Genomic DNA, 18119 nt, shown 5'->3' on the forward strand with positions numbered 1-18119 from the left:
CACGCTGGCCAATTAAAACCGCCGCTCGCTCTGCGCAGGCATAGCTGGAGAGCGCCGCGCGACGGCGCGGGGCTGCCTAGTGGAAAGTCGAGCAGTCGATGAGAGGCCAGGGCGCGGATAGCGGAAGTGGACCGGCAGCCGGAAGTAGCTGGAATCGCAGTCGGATTGAGTGACTGACAGGATCCTGAGTTTCGAAGGGAAGGAGGCAGCCATGGAATTGGGCGAGCTGCTGTACAACAAGTCCGAGTACATTGAGACGGTGAGCGTGTGCAGACCCTGTTCCCGCTGGTAGCCCAGCGGCCCCTGGACGACAGGACGACCGTCCCTCCTGTCCCTGCTTCACTTGCTCTGTTCTCTCAGTCTATTCCTTGGGGATGACGTAGAGAAGCTTCGTGTTTCCTCTAATTTTATTATTTAGTCCGTAAGTGCATGAATTAGGCTTTCTCCTTCCCTCCGTCCGTCTCACCCGCCCCCGTATGCATATATATATGGATGTGTGTGTGTATACACACATATCTGGTTTTCCTGTAGTGATAATGTCTTCCGGAATACACAATACAGTCTGTTTCAGGCTTCAAGGCCCTTTAAAAATAATATTTCACAGTCTACTAACGTGTTAAAAGTTATTGTTTCTAATCGTCAACTCTTGATAACACATGAAAAGTGCTGGAAACACGCAAGTGCCGCTATTAGGGTTACTCTATTTTTTTCTGTATGTCCTTACAACCCTGTGGTTATGGGAAAGTCATTTTCCTCATTTAGGGCTGTGAAACCAGAGTATAGAACTGGGGTTTGAATGCACATCTGTCATTAGATACAAATCTTGAATCTTTTTCCTGAACTTTTAGTTCCTAGTCCACTCTTGCTCCTTTGAAGTATTGGATTCAGTCCGTCTTACATGTTTTGGGGTACTGAGCACTCTTAGCATTGAGTTATCCCTTAGCCTTCCCTTCCCTTCCTCTCTCTCTCCTCTCTCTAATTAGTTTTTGTGATGGAGTCTCACTTTGCAGTCCACTCTGCAAACCCCAAATTCATAATCCCCCCGCCCAGAGCTGGGACAGTAGGGGTGCAGTTCCACACTCAGCCCTCATCCCGTTTTAGACTGCACTCCACTTAAAGTAATTGTCTCTGCAGTGCGAGCTTTCTTGATGGAAATGGTAGCCCAGAAATCCCAGCTTTTTTACTCCTTATTTTTCTTTACGTTTAGGCATCTGGGAACAAAGTTAGCCGCCAGTCTGTTTTGTGCGGAAGCCAGAACATCGTTCTCAACGGCAAGGTAAAGTACACAGGCAGCTCCAGAGTGCACACCTTTTTTTTTTTTTTTTTTTTTTTTTTTTTTGGTTTTTCGAGACAGGGTTTCTCTGCAGCTTTTTTAGAGCCTGTCCTGGAACTAGCTCTTGTAGACCAGGCTGGCCTCGAACAGAGTGCACACCTTTGCTTATAGCAGTGGGATGTATAAGATGGTGCTGTGTCTCCAGTTTGTTGTACATTTCCAGTTCTCTTTCTTTGTTTTATTTTTTCTCCAAATTGGATGTCTTGAATGCGCAGAAGTGATTGATAGGGAGAAGCTAGGAAATCAGAAAGGGGTGATTAGATGGGGAATAGAGACATGTTAAGGAAGAAGGGTGGGGAGAGCAGTGTTAACACATGAGCTGTAAAGAGGAAGGCACAATAGACAAAAGAGCAAGGAAGGGGGCTGGAGAAATGGCTCAGCGGTTAAGAGCACTGGCTATACTTCCAGAGGTCCTGAATTCAATTCCCAGCAGCCCCTGGTGGCTCACAACCATCTGTAGTGAGGTCTGGTGCCCTCTTCTGGCTTGCACGTGTACATGCAGGCAGAACTTTGTATACATAATAAACAAATAAATAAATAATAAATATTTCGGGGGAAAAAATAGAGCAAGGGAGGAGTGGAAGGGAGGAATTTCACCTAAACTGAACATGACATTTTTTTTTTGCCATTTTCTTCAATATTGTATTTACACTGAATTAAATATTATGAATAAAAAAGTGTTGGGGTAGCCGGGCAGTGGTGGCGCACGCCTTTAATCACAGCACTCGGGAGGCAGAGGCTGGTGGATCTCTGAGTTCGAGGCCAGCCTGGTCTACAAGAGCTAGTTCCAGGACAGGCTCTAGAAACTACAGGGAAACCCTGTTTCGAAAAACCAAAAAAAAAAAAAAAGTGTTGGGGTGAGGGAAGGAACAGAATCCTTTTATGCTTGAACAAAATACAATGGCCCATTTTCTGTTGTGTTATATTGTGCCCAGGACTACTGGACATTAAACCTAAAGAGGCAATAAACTATTTTAAAGCAGAAGTCAGGGAGATGCTTGCCTGTAATCTCAGCACTTGGGGAGATGAAACAGGATGATCCCACTAAATTTCAGGTTACCTTTGACTACATAGTGAGCTCCAGGTCATCCTCAGAGACTTAATGAGAGAAACCCTGTCTCAAAACAAAGTAAGTGGGGAACATACAACCAACATATGCGGACGTTGGTTATTGCTGAGAGTACAGACCTGTATACCAGAGCTTCTGATTTTTTTCGAAAGGAACTGGAAATACGGCCACATGTGGTGGCACAGCCTGTGTGGAAGCAGATAGGACAGTCTCTGACCAAGTCTCCAAGGCTCAGAGGACCTCAGGTGAATCTGAGTGACTCTAAACACGCAGTTCTCAACCTGTGCGTAGCAAATCAGATACTTACCTTACGATTCATAATAGTAGAAAATTCCAGTTATGAAGTAGCAATGAAATAATTTTATGGTTGGGGTCACCACAACACGAGGAACTGTACTAAAAGGTTACACAGCATTAGGAAGGTTGAGATCCACTGTTCTAAATAGAAAATGTTACCTAGCATGTTCACTCAGTGAGTCATATTTGTGGAGCATTGAGATCAAAGCGTACGTTGTTTTGCAGTCAATCCGAAGCCAGTTCTCCTTTCACTGTACAGTTGCCACTTTTATAGAACATTTGGTGGCACAAACCATAGCATAATGCTCAGTGTCCTGTTGATTATCTTTTTATGCTACTTTTAGGCTACACTGGTAATTTTTAAAATGTGTTTTGCTTTCTAGACCATTGTAATGAATGACTGTATCATCCGAGGGGACCTGGCAAACGTGAGAGTTGGACGGCACTGTGTGGTAAAAAGCCGTAGTGTCATCAGGCCACCCTTCAAGAAGTTCAGTAAAGGGTATGTGATTTAATTTCCAGTCCCAGGCTCCACACTGCTCCTGGTGATGCTGTCCCTGTCCATGTCTTTAGATGTGTAATGAGAAGGACTATCCTGCTTGGTAGGTAAGAGTTCCCAATAATAAACACTGCTCTAGGTGACGGTAGCCTTGCTCATGTTTAACCAAACAGGTTGTCAGACTAGAATAGTCCCTATGAGAAATAGAGAAATGAAACTTAAATAGTAAAGCTTAAAGAGTAAAAGGTGAAGGTGGCTTTTCCTCTTGCATGTCGTATCAGAATCAGATCATGCTAAGATATTTAGGTTTCTAATTTAAAATTAACTCTCAGAACTGATGTAGCCTATAGTTTGTAAACTGTGTTGTCATTGCATAATTGAATGTGGAAGACTGTGAAAAAATTGGTCACAACGAAAGGTTTCTGAATATGCAACAACCAAAAATTAATTTGAAATGAAGTATATAATGAACTCAAGTTTCTGACAATGCCTCCCATGTGACATGACTGCAGCCTCAGTTTTGCGCACACTGTACATGATGTCATACAAGCCACACCAATGAATACTGCCTGAAACACTCTGCTCAGGTTTAGTCTACTGTGTGTTATAAATTCTAATGTCTTTACTGGACATACTAAGTGTCTTAGTTAGGGTTTCTATTTCTATGATGAAACACCCTGACCAAAAAGCAAGTTGCGGGGGAAAGGGTTTATTTGGCTTACACTTCCATATTGCCACTCATCACTGAAGGAAGTTAGGACAGGAACTCAAACGGCAGGATCTTGGAGACAGGAGCTAATAACACAGAGGCCATAGAGGGATGCTGTTTCTGACTTGCTTCCCATGACTTGCTCAGTCTGCTTTTTTATAGAATCCAGGACCACCAGTCCAGTGATGGCACCACCCACCGTGAACTGGGCCTCCCCCATTGGTTACTAATTGAGAAAATGCCTTACAGCTGGATCTCATGGAGGCATTTCTTTAACTGAGGCTATTTTCTCTCTGATGACTCTAGCTTGTGTCAAGTTGACACAGAAAACTGGCCAATATAACATGTTTGCTACTATTAGAAAAACATAATGGTTTAATTACTGAAAATAAACTTTTAATATTTTTCTAGCCGGGCGGTGGTGGCGCACACCCTTAATCCCAGCACTCGGGAGGCAGAGGCAGGCGGATCTCTGTGAGTTCGAGACCAGCCTGGTCTACAAGAGCTAGCTCCAGGACAGGCTCTAAAGCTGCAGAGAAACCCTGTCTCGAAAAACCCAAAAAAAAAAAAAAAAAAAAAAAAAAAAATGTTTTTCTATAGTTATCCCTTAACATGTAAATATAAAATTAGTATATATTTCGATTTTATTTTAGAATGTTGGGTTTTGAGACTGGAGAGATGGCTCAGCAGTTAATAGTACCACTACTCTTACAAAGGACCTGGCTGATTTACAGCTGTGTATTGTTCTAAGGGACTAGTTCTTTCTTCTGGCCTCCTTGGACTTTGGTATGCTTGTGGAGTACATCAGCTCATGCAAACAGATACACATATAAACTCCGTGGTTACGGGTGCTTACTGCTCTGTCAGAGGACCAGGTTCAGATACCAGCATCCACATCAGGTGGGCCTATACCTCAAGCTCCAAGGGATCCACTGCTCCCTCCTGGCCTCTATACCCAGAAACATACACACAAATAAAATAAGGCTTTAACAAAAACAAGTTCTATTAAATGCTATTATAGATGCATTGTTAGTAGTATTTTAGGAATCACAGAAAATGAAATGATATTAGATGTTTAGAAGAAGCCTGATAACTCCTATTCAGTCTTGATTTAAATATAATCTTGTTTTGTTTTGTTTTTTTTCTTTTCCCAAGATAGACTTTCACTATGTAGCTCTGGCTGTCCTAGAACTCACAGAGATCTATGAGACCAGGCTGGTTTTGAAATCACTGATCTGTCTCTGCCTCCCAAATGCTATGATTAAAGGTGTGAACCACCACATCTGGCTTTAAATTCCACTCTCCAATAGACTTTCCTCAAACCCCTGTTAGGTATTGTCACAGCTTTCTGTCACAGCTGTAACTAATTATGTATATAGTCCTTTATTTGTTCTGTTTTCTTTTCTTGATTGTACACTCCTTGTGCAAGAGATCTGTTTTGCTTACATTGTATCCCCAGTTCCTAGCAGAGAGTCTGGCACACAGTAGGAACTCGGTAAATATGGCAGACGGTTAAAGTTTAAGAATGTTGGGAACTAAAATGATTTTTTTTTTAAGATCGGAGAATGTAGAGTCCTTGTATAGTGTACATAAGGCCCTAGGTTCAGTCCCAGCACTATATGAACAGGTATGGTGGCACACAGCTCTAGTTCAGAGCCAGAAGGATCAGATGTTCAAGGTCATCTGCTGCATAGCAAATTTAAGGCCAGGTGAGCTAAATGAAACCGTGTTCTCTCCCCTAGCTCTCCAGGGTTTTGTTTTGTTTTGTTTTGTTTTGTATTTGGCTATTGTTGTGGTTGTTGTTCTTTGCTCTGTGTTGAGCACCAAAACTGATAGCCTATGAACTTGTCAGTCCTGGAAACAGGTTACTGAACATGTCTGTGAGCTTTGTCAAGGAAAGCAGGCATGGGTCAGTACCCACATTTAATTTGCTTTGAAGATCATACTCCTGCTTTACTGTTTCCTTGTACAACACAGCAATTCTGATTCTGAGTTATTAGCCTGATTCCTTGTTTTAATATTTGGAATTTCAGTGACCTGAGGAATCTTTTCTTGCAGGGAATAGTCTTATTAACATGACAAAAGCTGAGGGTATGGTACATGCTTGTAATCCTACTGCTCTGGAAACTAAGCCAGGAGGATCAAAGGTTTGTGGCCATCTTAGACTATATGACAAATTCTAGGTTAGCTGGGGCAACATAGGAAGAGTCTGGGCACACACCTTTAATCCCAGCACTTGGAAGGCAGAAGCAGGCAGATCTCTGTGAGTTCAGAGACAGCCTGGTCTACAGAGCTAGTGCCAGAACATCTAGGATTATTACACCAAGAAACCCTATCTCGAAAAACCAAAAAAAAAAAAAAAAAAAAAAAAAAAGAGTCTGTCTGTAAAGGCTGACCTGGTGACAATGACAAATGCTTATAATCCCAGAGCTCGAGAGGCAGAGGCAAGAGGATCTCAGTGAGTTTAAAGCCAGCCTGCTCTACAAAGCGAGCTCTCAGATAAGATAGTCAGGACTACAAAGAGAAATCCTGTCTCAAAAAACAAAACAAGAGTCTATCTGTAAGTAAATATATGTTGAGATTATTATCTGTAGTTCCGTAAGCCTTAACCCAAACTCTGTTACCTTGACCTTTTCTTGTTTGTCTTCTTTTCCTTTTTAGTGTTGCATTCTTTCCTCTCCATATTGGGGACCATGTCTTTATTGAGGAAGACTGTGTGGTCAACGCTGCTCAGATCGGTTCTTATGTTCATGTTGGGAAGAACTGTGTGATTGTGAGTATGTGACTCACTCAATTAAGCAGCATCACTTCCTCTCTGTCTTCCTTCCCCGCCCGCTCTGTGGGAATCTGTCCTTGTGATGGGGGGGGGGGTGTTGCATTTTCTTGGGGTTAGGTTTTTCTTACTAGATTTGGAGGGTTTTTTCTTTCTTTCTTTCTTTCTTTCTTTCTTTCTTTCTTTCTTTCTTTCTTTTTTTTTTTAACTACCATTAACAATAATGGCTAGTGGGCTGGGGATCTAACTCACTGGTTTATGTAGCTTATATGAGGTTCTGGATTTGATTCTTCAACACTGCAAAGACATAAACACGCACCCAAAATAAAACTAAGTAATAATGGCTAGCCTTTATTGAACCTCTTCCATATGATGTTAAATATGGGGATACACACACACACACACACACACACACACACACACACACACGGGGCTCTTGGGGCTGAGAAGATAGTTCAGTTAGTAAGGCATTAACCTTGCAAAATGAGAATCTGAGTTTGATCCCTAGGACCCATATAAAGAGCCAGATGTGATATCATACACTTCTAACCGACCACTGGGGCGGCAGAAACAGGCAGACCCCTGGGTCTCACTGTCTGGCCAACTAGTCTATTTGGAAAGCACCAGAGCAATGAGAGACCCTGTCTCAACAAAACAAAACAAAACAAAAAAAAAAACAAGGTGGATGGTGTCTGAGGACCAACACTGGAGGTTGACCTCTGGCCTCCTGATGTGAAATATACATGTCATCATACGTAAATGTATATACACACAAACCTTTTCCCTCAGTCACTTCATTTTATATTCATAACCATAGAAGACTGTTGATACTATTGTTATTCCTGTTTGCTGAAGAGAGGATTGAGAACCATAGATACTAGGGAATTTGCCAGAGGTAGTCTGTGGTAGAGCTAGGATTTAATACATTGCATTTGAATGGTTGTACTGCTGCATGGGCTCTTCATTGCCTTGCCTCATAAAACTTGGAGTATGATAAGGATGAAGGATATGGTGGGCAGATGGATACTGGCACAGAAGACAGTGTAGTTTGGTCATTTCAGGGGAGGGATTATTATATGCGAGAGTCTGTCTCTATTTTTAGGGAACTTTAGGTGGTGCAGGGTGCAGACAGGCCTCCAGTTCAGTGTCTGTATTGTTAGGGACTGCAGGTGGTGCAGGGCGCAGACAGGCCTCCAGTTCAGTGGCACCTGAAAGACCTGGTCCATAGAAGCACAGGCATGTTTGCTTCACACAGCCAAGATTTGTGTTTCTTGCTGTTTGGTAAATGAAGAGTTTGATATCTGTTGGGGTTTCTGAGAATCATGTTCTAGTTGAGAATGTTAATAATTTGTCTGCCCAAAGTCTAGAGAAGACGTTCCCTGTATTTAGATGTGTACCTCAGACTAGAAGTATAGTTTAGGGGGAAAAAGTGTATTCTCTGTTCCCAAATTGCAGAGACAGCTCCTTGCTCAAGAGAAGCATCAGATGTTGAAGTATCAAAACCTATGCAGTTCACATTCTAGGAGCACAAGGACTCAGCATGGGTGATCAGTGCAGGAAAGGCTCACGTTGATACGAAAACAATTCTAATTGAACTTTTCTCAGAGGTGGGGAATGATTATTCTGTCAAATATTCTTACTGCAAAGGAATTCTTTAATATGTATAGAGACAATATTTTTGTTCAGTTTCATGTTAAAGAAAGGGAATGAGGGACTGGAGAAGTAGCTCAGAAGTTAAGAGCACTGGCTCCTCTTCCAGAGGTTCTGAGTTCAATTCCCAGCACCCACATGGTGGTTCACAGCCATCTAGAATGAGATCTGGTGCCCTTTTCTGTCCTGCAGACAGAATACTGTATACATGATAAATAAATAAATCTTTTTTTTTAAAAAAAGAAAGGGAATCATAAAAAGATCTCAAATAGAAGAGAGGAAAGTAGTATTTAAAGGAAGAGTAGCAGGAGATTGAATAAGGGCACTAAAATCCAGCTTGGGAAGGAAGACGTTCTGGTAGAGTAGCCACAGTTCACAACAACCTACTGTATACTAAAACGTGAAGTGATAAGACGGTCAAAATCCCAGTTGCATTGATTTGATCAGCACATTTTGTGTACTGAAGTATCATACTGTAACTTACAAATACAGTTATTACATACTGGTTATTACATATTGCTGTTAGAAATTGAACCTAGGGCCTTGTGTATGCCAGGCAAACATTCTATCCTGAGATACTCTTAAAACATATTTTTTTTTTTTTTTTTTGGTTTTTCGAGACAGGGTTTCTCTGCAGCTTTTAGAGCCTGTCCTGAAGCTAGCTCTTATAGACCAGGCTGGCCTTGAACTCAGAGATCCGCCTGCCTCTGCCTCCCGAGTGCTGGGATTAAAGGCGTGCGCCACCACCGCCCAGCTTAAAACATATGTTTTTAATTTTTAGGACAGGGACTGTCTAAGTTGGTTGGTCTAACCCGAACTTGGTGTGGCCTAGACTGGCCTTAAACTTGTGCCACTGCTGACCCAGCCTTCCAAGTAGTTGGGTTATAGGTTTGTACCACCTGGCTAGATACTCTGCTTTTTATACCTCTTTTCAGAATATTACGTAATGACCTCATCATTGTTCATTGTGAGCAGTACTTGTTAACCCTTGACACGTTTTAAAGTCTTTTACTATAGAGTCTTTTAGAACTGTAGACTCTGAGAGCTAAAGCCTGACCACCTCCATAGCACATAGACTTTCTTGCTGTGTAAAGGTATAAATCAGAATTGTCATATGACGGGAGGAAAAGCTTAGCAAGCAATATCGTAGGCATTACGGTGCTGTCAGCTTTATGCTTGTTTCTGGCTTGGTGGCATTGCTGTTGGGTTGGCTTTATATCCTGCTTCCTAGGTGAGGAAACCAAGGCTCAGAGATGCAAATTTGACCTGCATAAAATTATCCAGGTTGCTGTAACATGAGCTGCATAGCTACAGTTCCTGATTCCTCCTTGGAGGAAGAGTGAAGAAGTCTTTAACCTCCTTAGCTGTTACCAGTCCTCTCATGCCTTAAAACTATTGGCATTCCTTGTATTGCTGTGAATTAATCCCTGTAATCAGAATGTTCCTGAAATTAGGTTAATCTGTTTCTCTAAGTAGTAAGTGAGTGGGGTGGCCAGCTAGTAGACATATCAGGCTGCAGGCTGTTTAGTGGCTGACGGTAAGCAGTGAGAAGATTCCTTTCACTGGTTTTTCCCTAGGGCCATTTGTCTATGGATCCCAACATGGAAAACATGTCATGCCTTACTTAGCACATTCTATTCTCGTGTGCTTGTTAGTCTTGGGAATTAGGAGTGTAGGCATGACCACAGCCTTAGAGATAACATCACCTTGTTCCCCAGGGGAGATAGACAGCTGATGTCTTTGAAAGTGCCATAGCTGGGCTGGAGAGATGGCTCAGAGGTTAAGGATGCTGACTGTTCTTCCAGAGGTCCTGAGTTAAATTCCCAGCAACCACATGGTGGCTAACAACCATCTACAACGAGATCTGGTGCCCTCTTCTGGCATGCAGTCATACATGGAGGCAGCACACTGTATTGTATACATAATAAATAAAATCTTAAAAAAAAAAAAAAGAAAGTGCCATAGCTAATTCATGAATGAGAATGTCCATGGAAGAATGAAGATCCATATTTACAGTCTGCTTCTGAGCCAGACACATCAACTGTTGCCGGTCTTCCTGTCTATCCAGCTGGTGGCAGCTCAACCATTTATGACATTCAGACATTGCAAATAGAAGCTTTTAATTTTTTGGGTTTTTTTTTTTTTTTATTATTTAGTTGGGTGTGTTTGCCTTTAATCCCAGTACTGGTGGAGAGAAGGTTCATAGAGGTAGATGGATCTCTGTGAGTTTTGAATAAAGTCTGGACTACAAAGCGAGTTCCAGGACAGCCAGAGCTGCAGCGGTCAGAAGAGGATGTAAGATTTGCTGAAACTGGAGTATTAGACTGTTGCAAGCCACCTTATGGGTGATGGGAATCAAATCTGGGTCCTTCGGAAGAGAATCCAGTGCTCTTAACTATTGAACTATCTCTGAAGCTTCCTGGGTTTTGTTCTTGTTTTTGTTTTGAGACAAGTACTCATTAGTAGCTGGCCTGGAATTTATAGACTAGGCTTACCTGAAACTCACAGCTTGCCTGTGCTTCCTAAGTACTGAGATTAAAGAAGGCTGCTACCTTTTCTGGTGGTAGAAGCTTTTTTAAAAAATTCATTTAGAGAGGCTGGAGAGATGGCTCAGCAGTTTAGAGCACTGGCTCTTTACATTTCTACATTCTCAGCCAGATATTTTCCATCTGGTTGTCTAATCTCATTTCTCCTCTCTGTATTTTACTACCCAGATTTTATCAAATTATCAGGATACAGGAGAATTTATAAGCCTTAGTAAAGATAGCTTTCAGGAGTTCAGTGGGTAGTGTTTTCTGTGTAAGGCAAAGGATCTGAGTAAGTCTCCAGCACCCATATAAAACCTGGGTATAGTGGCACATGCTTGTGTATACCCCAGTGCTGGAGAGAAGTGGGGACTCGTTGGCCAGGTAGTCCAGCTAGAACAGTGAGTTTCTAGGCTCAGTGAAAGCTCTTGTGTCAAAAAATAACGTTGAAAATTACTACTTTCCTGATTTAAAAAACTTCTGATCTCCACATGGGTATGCATGGATGAGCACACTCACATACACACAATAAAAAAAAATAGTTAATAAAGAGTGAAACTTTGATCCAGGCAATAGTGGCACAGGCTTTTAATCCCAGCACTTGAGAGACAGAGGCAGGCGCATCCCTGAGTTTGAAGCTAGACTAGTTTACAGAGTGAGTTCCAGGACAGCCAGGGTTACACAGAGAAACCCTGTCTTGACAGACAAATAAGGAAAAAAAGAATAAACCTTGATCTGCTCAGTGAGTATCCTAAGGCATAGGTTTAAACTATATATAATTTCCTTTAACCTAACAAATACATGAGTTTTCCCATGCCATACTTCTTGCCTTTAAAATGCTGTGGCCGGGCCGTGGTGACACACACACCTTTAATCCCAGCACTCGGGAGGCAGAGGCAGGCGGATTTCTGTGAGTTCGAGACCAGCCTGGTCTATAAGAGCTAGTTCTAGGACAGGCTCCAAAGCTACAGAGAAACCCTATTTAAAAAAAAAAAAAAAGCTCAAAAAACCAACAACAACAACAACAACAAAAAAAAAACCAAATAAAATGCTGTGGATTATAGAAGAATTGAAAAAATGTTAACACTGTATAAAGTTAATCATAGTTGAAATCTTCAAATAGCTATCTCCCATGGAAAAACAAGTTGACTAGTACCTTCTACTGAAGAAAATCTGTCCAGAGAACAGATAAGTAGCCCTTAAACTGGCAGGTATCCAATCAGATGTATTAGATTAGCTAATACAAACTGAGAGTCCAGAAGTAGATCCTAATTTCATGCTCACATGATCCAACGGTTCATCTGACACCATGAACAGAGGTTACTTCCTGGCAAGGATAAGATGTGGTGGGCATCCATCATGTCTTCTGAACTCTAAAGGCCTCAACCCAAGGTTGAGGTTTATTAGACTAAGTTGGCTCATATGCCAGTTCCCCAACCCTGTCACTGGTCAAGCATGGAATCTGTGTGTGGACCAAGATGGGTTGGGTAGTGCCAATGCAAAAAGATTTCTGTTACCAGAAGAAAAGACAGCAAAACAACAGATGTCACTAGGTCAAATAGAAGAGAAAAATGGAACTCTCAGAAGACAGAGGTTTGCCTAGTCTAATGTCTAAGACAACGTGTACTGTCTGTAGCATATAACCCTCCCTCATGTACTTACCTGTGTGCACATGCGTGCGCACATACATATACACACACACTCACATACATTCACACACCCTTTACTCCTCCTTGTCAGATTCCACTTGAAGTATATAATTTCAACTAAACACCCTATCATTGTCCCTGGCTCCCTTGCTATTATAAGATACCATGAATGCTTGGGTATGATGGTGCTTGGTATTAATGCTTTGGAGGTAGAAGCAGGCAGATCTCTGCGTTCAAGGCCAGCCTGGTCTACATAGCAAATTCCAGGCCAAGTAGGACTACAACAATTAGATACTGTCATAAAAATACCATGAACAGAGAAAATATAGACCAGCCTTCCACACCGAGTACTAAACAAGCTTTATTCCCATGTATTGGTCAATCCCTATTAATAACATTTTAATTTCAGGGTCGCCGGTGTGTCTTGAAAGACTGCTGCAAAATTCTTGATAATACAGTATTACCTCCAGAAACTGTGGTCCCACCATTCACCATCTTCTCAGGCTGTCCAGGTAATGCTGATGTTAATGTCTATTTCAGCCTCCTTAAAACTCTTTTCCATTACTAAAGTAATCTATGTGACTTCTGATTCTGATATGTGATTTAGCAACAAAACACCTAGAAAGGGCATGCAAATTAGTTGCTTTTGGTGGTGGTGGTGGTGGTATTTGTTTTTTCAGGTGGGGTCTCCTTGTGTAGCCTTGGCTGGTCTGAAATTCACAACGTAGACTAGGCTGCCCTTGAATTCAAAGAGATCAGCCTGCATGCGCCTCCTAGTGCTCAGATAAAAGGCGTGCACTACCACACCCAGCGAACAAACTGTGTTTTTAATGAATAACTGGATTTACAAGGAAAAAAGGAAATTATCAGAAATAAAAGGAAATGAGACCCAAGCTGGAAGACTGCAGATGTTAAATGCTTACTTCAAAATAGAATGATTAAAATGTAGGAGATAAAGCCTTAGATCCACACTTGGCAGAGAGATTCTCAAATGCCTTTGGAGGTTTCCCTCAAGGTTGCTATAGGGATTGGAAAGATGGCACTGGATGCTCTTCCACGGGACCTAGGCTCAATTCCTAACACCCATATGGCAGCTCAACTTTCTCTAAGTCTAGTTCCATGAAATTCAACTCCCTTTTATGGCCTCTGCAGTCACCAGGCACACAAAAGGTAAACAGACATACATGCAGGCAAAATACCCATATACTTAAAAATAAATAACATTTAAGAAAAAAGGTTGCTGTGGAACAAATCTGCCATCAGCACATAGTAAAAACAAAGAAGCATTTAAGCATTTTTTTTTTCTTGGCCTGGGCTCTGAGTAGACAAGGGGGAAAGAGAAAAATCTTTTTAGAGATATGGCATGTATGCTTCATCTTCTTAATGCATTCAGGTTCCTTAGTACCAACTTCTTATGGTCATTGAACACTAATGTCACAAGTCAAGGAACCATCCTGGTGTTTCAGGTTGAATTAATAAAGACTGTCTTTGAGAAGGCCCAGGTGCATACAACTGTCCAGTCTCTGTGTGTGTGGAAACTGAGACTGGAAGGTGGGCTGTCCCCAGGGTCAAAGCCTTGTCCAGCTCCAGAGACCCCTCATTTAGAGTCCAAAGCTTCTTGCACCATAACAAGGTACTTTTTGTAAGTCGTTTTGAGTAGTTTCACAAATATATGCCAGACATTAGGGTACTTTATTGGCACTTCCATTTTTGAATTCAGACATGTGGGCTTGCAAGGAATCTGGCACATTTGTGATGGCTACAGGAGATAAAATTGATCATGAAACAAAAACAAATGGAAACCAGGATCAATCTTGATCAGAAACCACAAGCTCTGATGCTGCTGCAGCCCTGCAGATAATGTAGTAATTGAAGTCATAGCTCATTGTAGCTGTTTGACCTGGCAACTGAGAGCATGAAATCTGATGTTTAAGGAACAGCTAAAAATGGAAATTTATGTGGTAGTGGTATCTCTGGATTTTTAAAGTTATCTAATTATTACTGTGATGTTTAGTGGCTGGAGAGATGGCTCATCTAGTAAGAACACTTGTTTCCTGCAAAGGACCTGGGTTTGATTCCAAGCACCTACATGACTCACAGCCATCCATAAATCCACTTCCAGGGGATCCAAAGCCCACCTCTGACTTGGGCACCAGGCATGCACATGGTGCACAATCATACATGCAGGCAAAATATTCAAACACAAAAGAACAAAAAAAGTTTTTTGAGCCAGTTGTGGTAGCATATATCTTTATCTCAGCATTCAGGAGTTTTAAGCCAGTCTGGTGTGCATGGTAAGTTCCAGGACAGCCAGGACTACATAGAGTCCCTGACTCAGACGAACAAAACAAAACAAAAATACTGTGAAGTTTAAACATGTTTACATGCCTAACATGTAGCTTTTAATTATAAAGTATAAGAATTTTACGAAGTTGTTTTTTTATATATACTTTACATTTTGTATAAGTATATAAAATATATGTGTTTGTAGGTTTGAATGGAAAATGTAGGTATTTGAAACTGCACCTATATTAATGAAATCAAGCTCTCTATTACTCTGTACTGCTCAGAAACTATCATTTATTTATTTAGCAGTATACCTTGGGTAGCTTTTCAGGTGGTATATGAAGAGCCACATCACTCCTCTCAAGGGTTACAGGTTTCACACACTGCATAGGTAGATTTACCACAAAGCATTGAATCAATCTCATAGTGTAATGGGTCATTAGCAGTTGTACCTGAGCACTATTGGGAGCTATCTTGACACTCTTTTATATGTATTGTACTATTGGACACAATTATCTCTGGTGTGCATTTTTAAAAAACACTTAGGGCCACAGAATGTGAACGTTGAAAACTTTACTGACTATTTTTATTTTATGTGTCTGTGTCTTTGCCTGCATATATCTTTGGGTGCCTGCAGCACCCAGACCTGAAGTTATAGGTGATTGTTAACTACCATGTGGGTGCTGGAACTGAACCTCAGACTTCTGCAAGAACAATCAGTGCTCTTAACTGCCAAGGCATCTCTCTAGCCCTTTACTAGCTATTTTTAAAGTGCCCTTCAAAACATCTGCATGATGGGGCTGGAGAGATGGCATTGGCTACTCTTCTAGAGGACCTGGGTTCGATTCTCAGTACCCACATGGCAGCTCACAATTTTCTGTAACTCCAGTTCCAAGGGGATCCAACAACCTTACATGGATGGATGTAGGCAAAACACCAATGCACATTAAAAAAAAAATCTACAGAGTAAATTCCAGGACATCACAGAGAAACCCTGTCTCTAACCGAAACAAACAACCAAAACAGCAAAAATAAACGAAATCTGTATGAATGGAGACAGCAGCTCAGAGTACCACTGTTTCAGAATTTTTTTTCCTTTGATTTTGCTTTTGTTTTTCTGAGGCAGGATTTCCCTATGTAGCCCTGCTTGTCCTGGAACTCATACCGTAGACCAGGCTGGCTTCGAACTTACAGAGATCTGCCTGCCTCTACCTCTCGGAGTGCTGGAACTTAAGGCATGTGCTTTCATGCCCGCCTAGGAGTGAAGATCTCTACCATGCTTGTTCCATCATGAACTGTTGTGCTGTCCACCTTGGATTCATCTACACCTAGCATCATTGCTTCGGTTTTATTGTGCTGGACTGAGTTTCACTGTCGGAATGGCAGGGCAGTTCTTGCCTCAGGGATAAGACTGGCTCTGTGGGGCTCACACTGTAATCCTGGGGGTGGAAGGCCCTTGTGTGGAACGACACTCAGAGCAGTCAGAGGTGCCTTCTCTCTTTTTATCTCGTAAGCATGTTCTGACCTCCTCCACCTGCCATTTGCTTCTTCATTTGGAGAGCTGTAGTGTTTGTTTCCCAAACACAAACTCAGACCTTTCAGAAGATGTCCGTAGCCAACAGTCTTGTCAGTCTGAAAATGAAGCGCCTCACAGTTAGATCCTCACAGTAGATCCCAGAAGGCTTTGCACAAAGGGTAGGACTCCAGGCCTCCTGGCTCCCTTGCTTGACCGACCGGCTCTCTTTCTCCCCAGGACTCTTCTCAGGGGAGCTTCCAGAGTGCACACAGGAGCTGATGATTGATGTCACCAAGAGCTACTACCAGAAGTTTCTACCCCTAACACAAGTCTAATATCTCTGCCTTATATCTTGAATTCTTTTGAATTCTACGATGAACTTGGAGATCAAGCGAGCAGTCAGTAACTACAAGAGCTGCCATGTTTTTGACAACATCTACTCTCCTTGATTATTGGTTCCTTTTTTTTTTATTTAAAATTTTCAGTCCTCCAAGGCTCTGAGCATTTAAGAATTTAATAAGAAGACAGGAGAGGTGGCCCTGTGGTTAAGAGTACTGGCTGCTCTTCCAGAGGACCCAGGTTCAGTTCCCAGAACCCACATGACACCTTACAACCATCCATAATTCCAGTTTCAGGTAATCTGATGGGTTTCTGGCCTTCCTGGGCATCAGATATATATGTGGTACAGACATATATGCAGCCAAAACGTCCCTTAACATCAAATAATGAACTCTTTAAAAAATAATTTTAATAAGAGAACATCTGGAGTTGTCTCTGCATGCTGTGCTTACACCTGCTATGTCACCAGTCACTGTACCATTGTCTGAGAAGGGCAGAAAAGTCTGCTCCCAACACTCCAGCCCTATGGTCCTGCAGATGGCTGGAGCCTGGCTGGAATGGGCCTGCAGAGCAATTGCACCCTCCCAGCCTGGGGTCACATGACCCAGGTGCTGCTCACAACCATGTTCTACCCCTACTGCACACCACCACACATATTACATTCAGCTATCCTGCTGCTAACATGGGACCAGTGGCCACAATTTCTTGTACCCTAGGGAAAGTGTTTGTGATTTCAGAGCCCAGGTTCCTGTTGGCTGTTAAAACATGGGGGAAAGAGACGGGCTGTAGTGACACATACCTGCCATCCTAGCACCTGTGGAGCAGAGGCAGGAGGACTGACAGCTACGTAGTAAGCTTACACTTGCCTGGTGTTCTACTTGAGACCCTGCTTCAAAACAACAAAAACAAATCAGGAAAAGAATCATAAAGAGCAGGTGGTAGCTGTTGTTCTTTATTTCAGAGAGACCTTAGCTGTCCTAAAGTAGTTAATAAAGATATAAAACATCCTGTTTTAGGCTCATTATTTACAGAGGGGAAACCTACACTGCAGACTTTGCTTCTGCAGAATGCTAGTTTTAGGTGTGGATTGCTTAGTCAGGTCCTCATTCCTCATCTCAAGGTATATATAAAGGGGCTTTAGTATAGGAATGACTTACAGGCTGTAATTCAACTAGTCCAAACAGTGGATATCTACCAATGGAAGGTCCAAGAATCCAGAAGTTGCTCGGTCTGTGAGGCTGGGATTTCTTAGTTGGTTTTCAGTATACGCTGGAATCCTGAAGAAGTCAGCTCTAATTCCAGTGAAGGAATGGACTTGCCACTGGGAGTGAGAGCAAGCAAGCAAAGAGAATGCTTGATGCTTCCATGCCCTTTAAAGAGACTGCTAGCTGAAGGTATAGCCCAGATTAAAAGGTGGATCTTCCTACCTCAAAGAGGGATTAGAATTGGGTCTTCCCACTTCAAATGATTTAAT

At 42.1% G+C, this 18119-nt stretch overlaps 1 protein-coding gene across 1 annotated transcript; it reads left to right on the forward strand.

The window, feature by feature from the left end:
* Window positions 1-126: 126 nt before the first annotated feature.
* Dctn5 (dynactin subunit 5) lies at window positions 127-17653 on the forward strand. The gene is made up of 6 exons (XM_038309576.1): window positions 127-259; window positions 1208-1276; window positions 3083-3201; window positions 6569-6680; window positions 12914-13016; window positions 16544-17653. Exons 1-6 carry the CDS (start codon window positions 212-214, stop codon window positions 16639-16641), a joined length of 549 nt encoding a protein of 182 aa, XP_038165504.1. The 5' UTR covers window positions 127-211; the 3' UTR covers window positions 16642-17653.
* Window positions 17654-18119: the final 466 nt, after the last annotated feature.

The sequence above is a fragment of the Arvicola amphibius genome, chromosome 1, assembly GCF_903992535.2.
Source record: "Arvicola amphibius chromosome 1, mArvAmp1.2, whole genome shotgun sequence".
In the NCBI taxonomy this organism is placed as follows: domain Eukaryota; kingdom Metazoa; phylum Chordata; class Mammalia; order Rodentia; family Cricetidae; genus Arvicola; species Arvicola amphibius.